Source organism: Oryctolagus cuniculus, chromosome 1 (genome assembly GCF_964237555.1).
Source record: "Oryctolagus cuniculus chromosome 1, mOryCun1.1, whole genome shotgun sequence".
Lineage (NCBI taxonomy): Eukaryota > Metazoa > Chordata > Mammalia > Lagomorpha > Leporidae > Oryctolagus > Oryctolagus cuniculus.
In genome coordinates, this window is record NC_091432.1 from 99955107 (window position 1) to 99968554 (window position 13448).

The window sequence follows — 13448 nt, forward strand, 5'->3', positions numbered from 1 at the left end:
ACAAAACACAAATTATAGTATAGTCAACAAAGAATAACACATCAGAATAGGAAAGGTGTAAGAAACTAATAGCAAAGTGTTCTGGGTGTAGAAAAGCATTTGGAGGAAAGATGGCAACAAGGGAGATCAATAAACAAAAACAAGACTAGCTGGGAATGGAGAGTTGGCCTCTGAATTCTAATTTCTGCTTCATCATTCACTAGTTTTTTGCCCATTACTATCATGCATCCGGTAATTTTATGTATACAACAGCAAGATGTATCACATCATTTCTAAGTTAATTTCAATCTCTTAAGATTCAGTTGCAATATGAAGGAAAAACATTCCTCATTTCAGAACTGGGATAAATTAAGTGGTAAAATATAAGGTGTATTCCATTTAAAATAAAATACAGCAGCATCTTTTAGATTAATGCCAAACTTCAAGAATTAGAAGAGTACAAAGTTGGATATCAGTGTGAGTAGAAAGAACAAATTTTAGATTAAAATTCAGATTTTATATGCTTATTTTATAGCAACTCCACCATTATAGCTTTTCCCAATTCTATTTGTTTTTGGTGGCCATAATTCTGTATATGACTATAAGGACTTTATTATATTATCTCACTTATATAATCTGATTAACAACAAAGATTAAGAGAATGAAATTTAAATTTACCAGTTACAGTATCTTGTGACTGTGAATGGTTGACCACTACAAAATTTGACTTCAGTGGAGCTGAAATCGGGCCAGTTGGTCGAACAACCTGTGTAGGTGTCAAAGGAGAAGTGATAAATTGTCCTGGAAGATAAGGCAAAGTCAGCAACTCTGAAGTGACAGGAGCTGTTTGAGATGCAAGCCTTCTCTGTCGTTTGATTTCTGCAATTCCATTTCTTGTTCGGGCTGAAACACAGAGGTGTTTAACATTAATTCAGTGTTAAAAATAGTTTTCAGAATTTTATGACATATGATCTAAATATAACAATGGATCTACAGACTAAAAAAATCAACTGGATTTATGTAATGATTTTTTTAAAACAAATTAAAATAAATACACTCAGGTTCTAAGTCCAAAACTACGTATGTTCTGTAATAATTCTTACTAATAACTCTCCCATGAAATAAAACTACTGGCATGAGAATTTTAAGATGATACTACATGACAGCTAATAAGGACATGTAAAGAATATTTAAAATATGCATTTTTATGATATATGAAAACATTCTCTACTATAACACTAATTTAAATATATACAATACTGAACAATACCGGTTTAAATATATAGATGGCATACATGAATTAATGAAAATGTTCACCAATCTAGTGTGAAGTAATTATAAACATTGTTTTTAGTGTAAAGTTGAATACCAACCTCTCTGACTGGCAGCAAGCCCTGGGGAACTTTGCATGCTTCTACAAACAAAATAAAGCAGTTATTCATTAAAAAAAAAAATTTGTTGCTGAGACTCACTGTTTAGTTATACTCATACTTGAAGTAAATTATGAGCTAAAAAGGCAAAAGATATGTTTCAAACAAAAAGGAGAAACATTTTTTTGGGGTAAACAACCCTACCAACCTTAATGAGAAAGGCAGTGTTATGGAAACACATCCATACACATTTACACTTTTTTTTTTTTTGGACAGGAGAGTTAGACAGTGAGAGAGAGAGAGACAGAGAAAAAGGTCTTCCTTCTGTTGGTTCACCCCCCAAATGGCTGTTACAGCCGGCGCGCTCCGCCGATCCAAAGCCAGGAGCCAGGTGCTTCCTCCTGGTCTCCCATGCTTGGGTGCAGGGCCCAAGGACCTGGGCCATCCTCCACTGCACTCCTGGGCCACGGTAATTAAGCTCATATCTAATGCAATATGTATTAGAATGCCTTAACATTAAATTAAGAATACAATTTCGGGGGGGGCCAGTGCTGTGGTGCAGTGGGTTAAAGCCTCTGCCCTCAGTGCTGGCATTCCATATGGGTGCTGGTTCAAGTCCTGGCTGTTCCACTTCTGATCCAGTTCCCTGCGAATGTGCCTGGGAAAGCAGCGGAGGATGGCCCAAGTCTTTGAGCCCCTATACCCCTGTGGGAGACCCGGAACAAAGTCCTGATTCCTAGCTTCAGATTGCTCAGCTCCAGTTGTTGTAGCCATCTAGGGAGTAAACTAGCGGATAGAAGACCTCTCTGTCAATACCTCTCTCTGTAACTGTCTTTCCTTACTCATAAGTTTAAGACATTGTAACCGTCTTTCAAATAAATAAATCTTAAAAAAAAATTTTGATTTGAAATTTACACATGTAAGTGAACAACATAAAGCGTAACTTTTTTTTTCCTAGATTTTTTTATTTATTTGACAGGTAGAGTTTACAGTGAGAGAAAGAGACAGAAAGGTCTTCCTTTCGTTGGTTCACTCTCCAAATGGCTGCAGCTGCACTGATCCGAAGCCAGGAGCTTTTTCTGGGTGCCCACTTGGGTGCAGGGGCCCAAGTACTTGGGTCACCCTCCACTGCTATCCCAGGCCACAGCAGAGAGCTTGACTGGAAGAGGAGCAACCCGGCGCCCATAAGGGATGCTGGTGCTGCAGGCGGAGGATTAACCCAGTGCACCACAGCACTGGCCCCACAAAGTGTAACATTTTAAGTTAGCTCTTATAATTACAAAGATGCCTTCCCAGCGAAATTCTGATTTCACATATGAATCCAGACATATGTATTTCAGAATCCCAAAGCTGATGTCAAAGGAATCTTGCTTTTATCAAATTTATGGCCACGGATTTATTTTATTCTAGTCTAAGAAGGGGCAAAATGTACATGAAAATTTATAGTATATGCAAATCCCTTTACAATGAATTCACATTTACCCATTCATGCATCTGTTTGTCACAGACACAATGCTACTTTTTCAGTGAATGTGTCAAAAAGTCTGCCAACAAAACTTATGCAATTTGATTAATGTACTTTCATTTACTTAAAAATTTTAATTTTCATTTTATTTAAAAGGCAGATTGACAAAGCCAACAGAGATCCTCCACGTATGAATACAACAGCCAGGGCTGACACCAGGAGCCAAGAACTCCATCCCAGTCTCCAAGCCCCTCCTGCAGTTAGGTGAGGTAGTTACTTGTAGCTCTGAGAAAAGGGGTAAGACACTGTGGTTTTAACAATAGACACAAAAATCAAATAGAGATGTTACAAATTAATAGTAGCAGGGTCAGTATTGGCATTCCAAGGCTTTAATTTAGACAGAATTTGAATATCTATTACTGTGAGAAAATTCCAAATATAAAAGATGCTAGAAGAATTATTTTTCAAGCTTGTGTCTACAAGTGAAGAACCAATGGGCCATAGATTCAACACATCAATTCTCTGAATATACACCAAAGAGACAGATACCTAAGAGAACTGGGATTAGGAGAGCTGTTGTAGCCTTCGATCTGACTTTAAATTGCTATGGAAATTTGGAAGTGTCATTCAACTTCTATACATCTCATTTTATTAATTTGTAAACATTTTACTAAAAGTATGCAGTTTATTTCCAACTATTTCAAAGAAATGTCAATAACATCTAAATAATTTTAAAATTAGATAAATGTTCTATAAGCACACTGCACAGGTCTCAAGATTATCTGAAAGTATATATACCAAAACCATTTATACACATTCTAATTAGCTTGTTACCTGATTTGAGAAAGTGTATGGTCCAACTTCTTCCACAGAGATGACATTATTGCTGGGACATCATTTGATGTTTCTAAATCATAAAAAGGAAAAAGTTAAAGAAAATTCATATTTCAATTTGAACAATGCACAGCAAATTACTGAAAAAACTTGTCTTTCAGTGGCTGATATTATGTTGGAATTGAGAAATAAGCCTATTTGGCAAAATGGTCTGCAAAGAAATAATGTTACTTTCTTTTCTCAAGTCATTGAGTATCCAATATGAGTAGAAATGGACATCTGCAAAAACTGTGACACGTTAAAAAAATTAATTTATTTGTAAGGAAGGGTAGGAAGGAGGGAGGAGAGGGCCAGGGAGAGAGAGAGACCTCCCATGTGGTTGTCCACTTTCCAAATGCCTGTAACACCTTGGGTTGGGCAAGGGAAAAATCAGGAGCTAGGGACTCAACACACATTTCCCACATGAGTGGCAGGGACCTAACCACCTGTGCCATGACCTGCTGCTTCCCGAGTGCCCATCAGCAGGAAACTAGATTCAGGAGTTAAGCCAGGTTTCAAATCAGGCAATCTACAATGGGACATAAGCGTGCCAAGCATCATTCTAACCACTGCACCAAATGCCCAACCCCTGAAGGTTTTTTAGACAAATAATTTTTATTTTCTTTTCGTTTATAAAAGGACAAACTTTTTTTTTTTAAATCTTCGTTCTACCTGGTATCATGTGACATTTAGAAGTAATTATGATAATTTCCTTTATAACAACTTTCATAAAGGTTATGCAAATTTTTTAGTGCAGAAATGTAATGCCCAGTTTCCTATTATTTAAAAATATAACTATATCTCCTATGAGGCTATTTTAAAGAATAAGGGAGATAAAAACATGAAAACATCCAACACAATGTTTACACAGCGACAGTAATGAATAAATGTTAAGCCTCTTTCTTTTATGCTACATTTCATGCTAATTATTCAGTTAATGTTGTAAGCTTTGAAAAAAATATTAGGGAAGATAAACAATCAGAATTTTGCCCTTAAAACATTATTAATTTGGGCAATTATTGCTTTATATTTGGAACTACAAGCTAGATTTTTATGACTGGCTTTCTTTGTCTAGACTTCAACTATATAAAAGGTAAAATATTAGTTTCAAACTTCCTAAGATATAGTAATTCCTATTCATTAATATAGATAAATTAGTTAAAAGTTTTATTTTAGTCTTTTTAAAAGATGATTTTTTTGGCTATGCTTACTAACATGGATTTTTTTTGCATTTTATACATCACTCTAAATAGAAATGAATCACGTCTTCCAGGAAAATTAATCTAATCAAACAGAGACTAGTTTACCTAAGGGTTTCACAAAACATTACAAGAATATAATGCTATAAAGAAAAGGAACAAAAAATTCCTTAATCTGACTTCTTTCTTACCTTTTGCCTTCATAGCTACATATTCATTCAAAATTGTTGTCAAGTTTTTTCCGAATAAAGACTGAAAACAAAAAAAAAAAAGGATGAAACATCATCAAAATCATGTACTACTACCAATGATTTCTTACCATGAAACATTCCACCACTCTGAAGTTCTTAAAAGATGTGGGTTGCACAACCACCTCTGATACAAGGGTAAAATGAAATAGTCTAGGACAGGCACTGTGGTATAGTCTAGGACTCTGCATATGGTGCTGGCATCCCATATGGGCACAAGTACAGTTCGTGTCAAGGCTGCTCCTCTTCCCATCCAGCTTTTGCTAATGGCCTGGAAAGGAAGTACAAGATGGCCCAACTGCTTGGGCCCCTGCACCCAAGTGGGAGACTCGGATGAAGCTTTTGAGTCCTAGCTTCGCATCAGCCCAGCTCTGGCTACTGTGGTCAATTGGGAGTGAACCAACAGATGGAAGACTGCTTTATCTGTCTCTCCTCTTTCTGTCTTTAACATTGATTCTCTAATAAGTAAATCTTAACGAAAAAAATACACACTGAAGTCAGGGATTGCTCAAATCTACTAAGGGTAAAGATTCTTACCTGTTAGAATAGGACATTATGACTATGTTTCTTTAGCTATGATAGTCCATGGACACAAAGGCAATTTTTAGCCGGCAGGTACAGATTCAGACACTATTATTTAAAAACAGTAAGGACATAGCTCTAATCTACGCCCCCCCCCCCCCCGAGATTTATTTATTTGAAAGGCAGAGGCCAGGGCTGAGCCAGACCAAAGCCAGAGGCCAGGAGCTTCTTCCAGGTCTCCCACATGAGTGCAGGGGCGCAAGCACTTGAAACAGTGCACATAGGGATGCAGGTACTGCAGATGGCAGCTTTCCCTGCTACGCCACAGCACTGGCTCCTGCCTGGCTATCCTGAAAGCATTTTGAATTTCAATAATAAACAAAAAAAACCCTGAAGTGTGAAAGAGACTTCCTTGCAAAAGATCAGATTATTTCTTCTCATTTAAATCTTCTCATCAGCACATCTGTCTGTTCTATTCCCGTTACTATAACTCAAGAGTAGGATTTTATTGTTCATTACCTCAAGTCCGAAGTCATAAAATAGGGAAGAACAATAATTTTGGAGCAGAAAATTATGGTTTCAAATTCAACATTTACCACATGCAAGACAAATCACCTAAACTCTACAGCTTACTATTACATGTATAAAATGGACATATAAATTCATTAAAATTTTTATTTTCATTTTATCTGAAAGGCAGAGAGAAAGAAAGAATCTTTCATTGACTGGTTCACTCCCCAAATGCACTCAATCTGGGTCCAAGCACTTGAGCCCATTACCTGCTATCTCCCAGGTGTCCATAAGCAGAAGGTGGAATTGAAAGCCCAAACTCAAACTCAGACACTCTGATAGAGGATGGGGGTTCTCAAGTTTTTTTCTTTTTTTTTTTTTTTTACAGGCAGAGTTAGACAGTGAGAGAGACAGAGAGAAAGGTCTTCCTTCCATTGGTTCACCACCCAAATGACTACTACGGCCGGCGCGCTACGCTGATCTGAAGCCAGGAGCCGTACTTCCTCCCAGTCTCCCATGCAGGTGCAGGGCCCAAGCACTTGGGCCATCCTCCACTGCCTTCCCGGGTCACAGCAGAGAGCTTGAATGGAAGAGGAGCAACCGGGACAGAATCCAGCTCCCCACCGGGACTAGAAACGGGGTGCTGGCGCCACAGGTGGAGGATTAGCCAAGTGAGCCACGGTGCTGGCCTCAAGTGGTGTTTTAACTACTGTACCACCAAGCACCTGCCCCTAACTCTTAATTCACAGATTCTTATGTTTGAATGTTAAAAAAGAATACATGTAACATACTGAGGACAATGTCCCATAGGAGGCAATTAGTTCTCTTTCTCTTCCTGAATTGTCATATTAGTTCTCCAATTTTTTTTTTTTTTATTTAAAGACTTAGATGGTAGGTGATCTGCCTAGTATCATCTTGGAACTATTTTGCTTTATTTATGGTGCTTAATGAATTGCTGAATGACTGAAAAACTAGGTTCTTTTCTGCATATAACTCCTTCATCTTCCCCACAGCTATACAAGTTTACATGCACACCTAAGATTCCCATCACCTGAGAGAGGAGAGAAATCCCTTTCTTGTGGATTCACAAGGTGTAAGCAGGAATAAATACAGGACAAGTACCTTAATCTGAAATGCTTAGGACTAGAGTGTTTCAGGTTTCAAAGTTTTAAAGAAAAATTTTGGTATTTTAGCATAGACTTTACTAGTCTCGTGCCCTTAATCTAAAAAGCTCCAAAACCTGCGACTTTTTGAGTGACAAGATAGTGCTCAAAAAGTGTCAGACTTCAGAGCATTTCAGACTTTTGGATTATGAATGCCCAACTTCTAGTCATAGTCTTAAAATATTCTTCCCATTTCATCTTTTCCCTAATTTGCTTCTTTTCCACTATTATTTTGGGACACTGCTAAGTAGTACACTTTTACTAATAGACAGTAACAGAAGGAACACAGCAAAGTGTTCTTAGTGCTGCTTACCTGTAAAAACTTGGTGCATGCAATTTAATCTTTTCTGAATGTCAGATTTCTTATCTAAAACATGAGGCCTAAGATTCTACCCTTATCTACCCTGTAAGACTGTTTCTTTAAATTTTTTAGATAATTGTAGATTCTGTAACGAACTCCAAAGACAGTTCAGAGTATTTCCACAATATTTGGCATCCTATAACATTAACATCTTAAATAAGCATTGTACTTTTATCAACACAAAGAAATAAAATTGAGAGTGGGTGTTGTTATGTAGTAGGTTAAGCCACTGCTTGGGACACCCACATCCCCTATTAGAGTGCCATTTTGAGGCCTGGCTTCTCTACTTCTGATCCAGCTTCCTGTTAATGCACCTGGAAAGGCAGCAGATGATGGCCTAAGTACCTGGGTTTTGCCGCCCATTTGGGAGATCTATATGGAGCTGCTGGTTCCTGACTTTGACTTGGCCCAGCTCCATATGTTGTGAAAATTTTGGGAGTCAATCAGCTGATGGAAAAGCATTCGCTCTCTCAACTGGTCATTTGTTTCAAAATCCAAACCACAACACCATATTACTTTGAGAAATAATGTCTCCCTCATCTATGATTTTAAATGAATTTTTCTTTAAAGATTTATTTATTTATCTGAAAGTCAGTTACACAGAGAGGAGAGGGAGACAGAGGTCTTCCATCCACTAGCTCACTCCCTAATTGGCTACAAGGGCTGTAGCTGCTCCGATTTGAAGCCAGGAGCCAGGAGCTTCTTCTGGGTCTCTGATGTGGGTGCAGGGACCCAAGGACTTGGGCCATCTTCTACTGCTTTCCCAGGCCACAGCAGACCCTAGATCAGAAGTGGAGCAACCGGGACTCGAACTGGCATCCATATGGAATGCCAGCACTGCAGGTGGTGGCTTTACCCACTATGCCACAGAGCCAACCCTGATGAATATGTTTTTAAAGATTTACTTAACTTAGAAGATGTATTAGTAGAGAGCTGGATTCAAAGTGGAGCAGCTAGACTCAAACTGGAGCTCATATGGGATACTGGCAGTACAGATGGCAGCTCACCCAGCTGTGCCACAACGCTGTTCTTATAACTGAATTTTTTTTTTACTTTCAATTCTAATTGATTGTAGGTAAAGAGGAGTACAAGAGTTTTGTACATTTATATCCTATGACCTTGCAAAATACTTTATAGATTCTCTTAAATTTTTTACACAATTATGTTGTCTGTGACACCCAAAATGCTTCTTAAAGAAGTCATGTTTAAAATAAAATAACATTTTGAGCTGGCGCTGTGGCTCACTTGGTTAATCCTCTGCATGGTGCCGGCATCCCATGTGGGTGCCGGGTTCTAGTCCTGGTTGCCCCTCTTCCAGTCAAGCTCTCTGCTGTGGCCCAGGAGGGCAGTGGAAGATGGCCTGGGCACTTGGGCCCCTGCACCCATGTGGGAGACCTGGAGGAGGTGCCTGGCTCCTGGCTTCAGATCGGCGCAGCGCCGGCCGTGGCGGCCATTTCGGGGGTGAACCACCAGAGGGAAGACCTTTCTCTGTTTCTCTCACTGTCTAACTCTACCTGTCAAAAAATAATAAAATAACATTATGTGAACAAATGTACAATGTATATCATGGAATGTATCCATTATAAAATAGAACAAATCATCCTTTCCTGGTATAGTAATATTTACAAAAGAGGTGACAGCAAGATATCAAAATATCTGTCTTAAGAAAGAAGGCAGATAGAGGCCATGCAGAAAAAGAAATAAGCTCCAAGACAAGCAGCAGTGAAATTAATCAGAAATTAGGGTGTTAAGTTGTAATTCACTTAATAGCTATGGCATGAATGTGCAAGAACAGCTGGCCTTCTTTGGGTCTCATCAGTCATGCATGAATACAAAGTACTGATTTTCTATCAATTCTGATGTTGCTGAGGAGCTGGTTTTAAGATTTTGTTTATAGTCTCTATTGTTGGTCAGTGATAAAATATTTTCCTTAAGTCACAGATAACTCACCAGTAAGCAGGCTGGGATAAAACCTTCATCTGTACAGTGTTCTGCATATTCTTTTAAATTTGAACTTTCTAAAATAAAAGTCTGGCAGGTAGAAGTGAGATTTTCTTGTTGCAAGTAACCTAAATGGAAAATAAAAATTTAGGTACTTTCAAGGAATTCTGCAATTTTCATAAAACTGCTATAGAAAATGCTAGAGCAAATATCAGTATCTCAAGTGGAGCCTCAGGTATGACATTCTAGTATTCCGTACGCTTGCCCAGAAATGTGGTTGTGCTACAGAATACATAAAACAGGTAGCCTCTCACTGGAAACAGTTTCGCTCAACTATAAATTAAGGTGTCTGAAAAAGTGCAATTATTTCATAGAAGTGCTTATAAGAAAACCACTGAAGAAATAAAAAGAATGTCCCTTTACTCTAAAATCTTAATACTAAGTCACTTGTTGGATTACCAATAAAATACAGTCTCACAATACTGTTATTTATTTGTACCTTCATTTATGTGCCTAATGATTTATGGAAAAAAAGGTAAACAGAACACCTACTGTGTAAGAAGAATCAGAAGGGGGGCTGATTCCAAGATGTCTGAATAGAGAAAAGATGTGCTGATTTTGACCAGGGGAAGATAGCAGAGGAAAAGTAGAGGAAGTTTATGCCCAAGGGAGAGTTGGAGCAAAGTCTGCAGTGGAAATCTACAGAAAGAGGGATGCCATGGAGCAGTGTGGAATGAGCGGACACACAGCAGCAAGCACACACACAGCACATGATTCCCGCAGCCAGGGGCAGGATGACATGCCAGCTTCTGAAAGCGAGTACATGCCTCTGAGTATTCACTGAAGGAGCAGATACTCCATTAAGCCACAGAGGCACTGTTCAAAGAAAAAACCCACAAGTGGAGGAAGCCAACAAGTGTTTCAACAAATACCTAAAAATAAACCAATAAACACAAGAAACAAGAACAAGGAACGCAACATGACTCCCCCAAAAAAACACAAGAACTCTTCAATATTACAATGGGAAGGCGAAGAGACTGATGTAATGCCTGAAATGGAATTGAGAAGATTAATCATAGGATGACTCAGAAGCAATGAGAAGCAAATTCACGAATTAAAGAAATCTATACATGACATGAATGAAAAATTCACAGAGAACTGAAATTTGGAAGAGAAATAAAAATGTAATACTATAAATGAAGAATTAAATGTCAAATAAAAAATATAGTGGAAAGCCTTAACAACAGACTCAATGAACCAGAAGAACATTCGAACTAGAAGACAAATCTCTGGCTGGAGCCGCAGCTCAATAGGCTAATCCTCCGCCTAGTGGCGCCGGCACACCGGGTTCTAGTTCTGGTTGTCCCTCTTCCAGGCCAGCTCTCTGCTGTGGCCAGGGAGTGCAGTAGGCCCTGCACCCCATGGGAGACCAGGAAAAGCATCTGGCTCCTGCTATCGGATCAGCGCGGTGCGCCGGCCGCAGTGGGCCAGCCGCGGTGGCCATTGGAGGGTGAACCAACAGCAAAGGAAGACCTTTCTCTCTCTCACTGTCCACTCTGCCTGTCAAAAAAAAAAAAAAAAAAAAAAAAAAGACAAATCTCTGGAAATTTTTCAGTCAGAAAAAAAAAAAAAAAAGAAATCAGAAAACTAAAAAATAGTGCTGGAGATACATGGGATACTATCAAATGACCCAATACAAAGGTCTTAGGAGTCCCAAGAGGTATGCCAAAAGGTATGTAAAGAGAGAATGGATTAGAAGGTCTATTTAGTGAAATAACAGAAAAGTTTCCCAGTTTGAAGAAAGGGACATTTAGGGACAGGAAGAAGCATGTAGAACTCCTAATAGACATGATCAGAAAAGATTTTCAACACAACACATTGTAGCCAAACTTTCAACAGTAAAACAAAGAAATTATACTGAAATGTGCACAAGAGAAGCTTGTGCTGAAGCTCAGATTGCTTTCAGAAGATCTCCAATTACATTGACAGGGGCTGGTGCCGTGGTACACTAGGTTAATCCTCCGCCTGCGGCGCCGGCATCCCATATGGGTGCCGGGTTCTAGTCCTGGTTGCTCCTCTTCCAGTCCAGCTCTATGCTGTGGCCCAGGAGGGCAGTGGAGGATGGCCCAAGTGCTTGGGCCCTGCACTTACATGGGAGACCAGGAAAAAGCACCTGGCTCCTGGATTTGGATCAGCGTAGCTCCGGCTGTTGCAGCCACTTGGGGAGTGAACCAACAGAAGGAAGACCTTTCCCTCTGTCTCTCTCTCTCTCACTGTCTGTAACTCTCTCAAATAAAGAAAGAAAGAAAGAAAGAAAGAAAGAAAGAAAAGAAAAAACCTGTCAACCCAGAATACTGTACCTTGCAAAGCTTTATGAATGAAAGTGAAATAAAGACCTTCCATAACAAACAGGAATTGAATTTGTCAGCACTAATAAAGAAGGTGAAGGCAGAAAAAACTCCCAATAAAAGTATAAAAGAAATCCAAAGTAAACGAAGATACACACACACTGAAAGTTAAAGTATGGAAAAAGATTTACCATGCTAACGGAAAGCAAAAAAGGGCAGGTGTAGCCAGGCTAGTATCAGACAACATAGACTTTAACACAAAAACAGTTAAAAAGAGACAAAGGGCATTATGTAATGATTAAGAGATCAATTCAACAGGAAGATGTGACTATAATAAATGTATATGCACTCAATGCCAGGCACCTATTTAAAACAAGTACTAAAATAGATTTAAAGGGAGACAAAGATTCCAACACCATAGTAATGTGGAACTTCAACACTGCATTTTCATCAATGGACAGATCAACTAGACATATAATCAACAAAGAAACAGAGCTAATGAACACTATGCGCCACATGATGTAACTGATACCTACAGTACATTTCACTCCACAGTTTAAAAATACACATTCTTTTTATCAATGCATTGAACTTTCTCTAGGATAGACCACACGCTAGGCCACAGAGCAAGTCTCAGCAAATGCAAAAAAATTCAAATTATATCATGTATCTTATCTGACCACAATGGAATGAAGCTGGAAATTAACAATTTAAAAATCTCTAGGAAGTATACAAACACATGGAGACTGAAAAACATGTCCTGAATGAATGGTGGATCATAGAGTAAGTAAAAAAATTCCTGGGGCCGGCACTGGCATAGTGAGTGAAGCTGCTGCCTGCAGTGCCGGCATCCCATATGGGCACTGGTTCAAATTCCGGCTGTTCTATTTTGGATCCCGCTCTCTGCTATGGCCTAGGAAAGCAGTAGAGGATGGCCCAAATCCTTGGGCCCCTGCACCTGTGTTGGAGGACCCAGAGGAAACTCCTGGCTTCTGGATTCATCAGCACAGCTCTGGCCATTGCAGCCATCTGGGGAATGAACTAGTGGATGGAAGACCATCCCCACACCCCACCCCGCTACTGCTTCTCAATTCCTACAAACAAATGAAGATGACAATACAACATATAAAAACTTATGGGCTATAGCAAAAGCAGTGTTATGAGGGAAGTTTATAGCAATTAGTGGCTTCATCAAGAAATTGGAAAGGCATAAAATATAGGAGCTATGAATGTATCCCAAGGGCCTAGAAAAACAAACACAAAAATTGAAGAAATAATTAAAATTACAGGAGAAATAAATAAAATTTAAAGCAAAACACAAAATATCAGTGAAACAAAATGATATATTCATTGGCCCAACTATTCAACCCCCCCCCCCCCAAAAAAAACAGCATACATGTGGGGAAGAAGAATATAATTACAAAAGTAGACACATTATAGTACTTAAAATATTCAATTCCTCATGAAAA

At 38.9% G+C, this 13448-nt stretch overlaps 1 protein-coding gene across 2 annotated transcripts in view; it reads right to left on the bottom strand.

Annotated features, from left to right (window-relative positions):
- Nucleotides 1–13448, bottom strand: part of NPAT (nuclear protein, coactivator of histone transcription) — a 53370-nt gene that overhangs the window by 31571 nt on the left and 8351 nt on the right. The window contains exons 2-6 of one of the 2 annotated variants that reach the window (XM_008261842.4): nt 9641–9759; nt 5078–5138; nt 3649–3721; nt 1353–1393; nt 658–882 (exon numbers count right to left, since the gene is read on the bottom strand). In XM_008261842.4, coding sequence (XP_008260064.4) covers nt 658–882; nt 1353–1393; nt 3649–3721; nt 5078–5138; nt 9641–9759 — 519 coding nt within the window. The remainder of the gene's footprint in view (nt 1–657; nt 883–1352; nt 1394–3648; nt 3722–5077; nt 5139–9640; nt 9760–13448) is intronic. The other variant, XM_051849722.2, reaches the window with a different exon arrangement.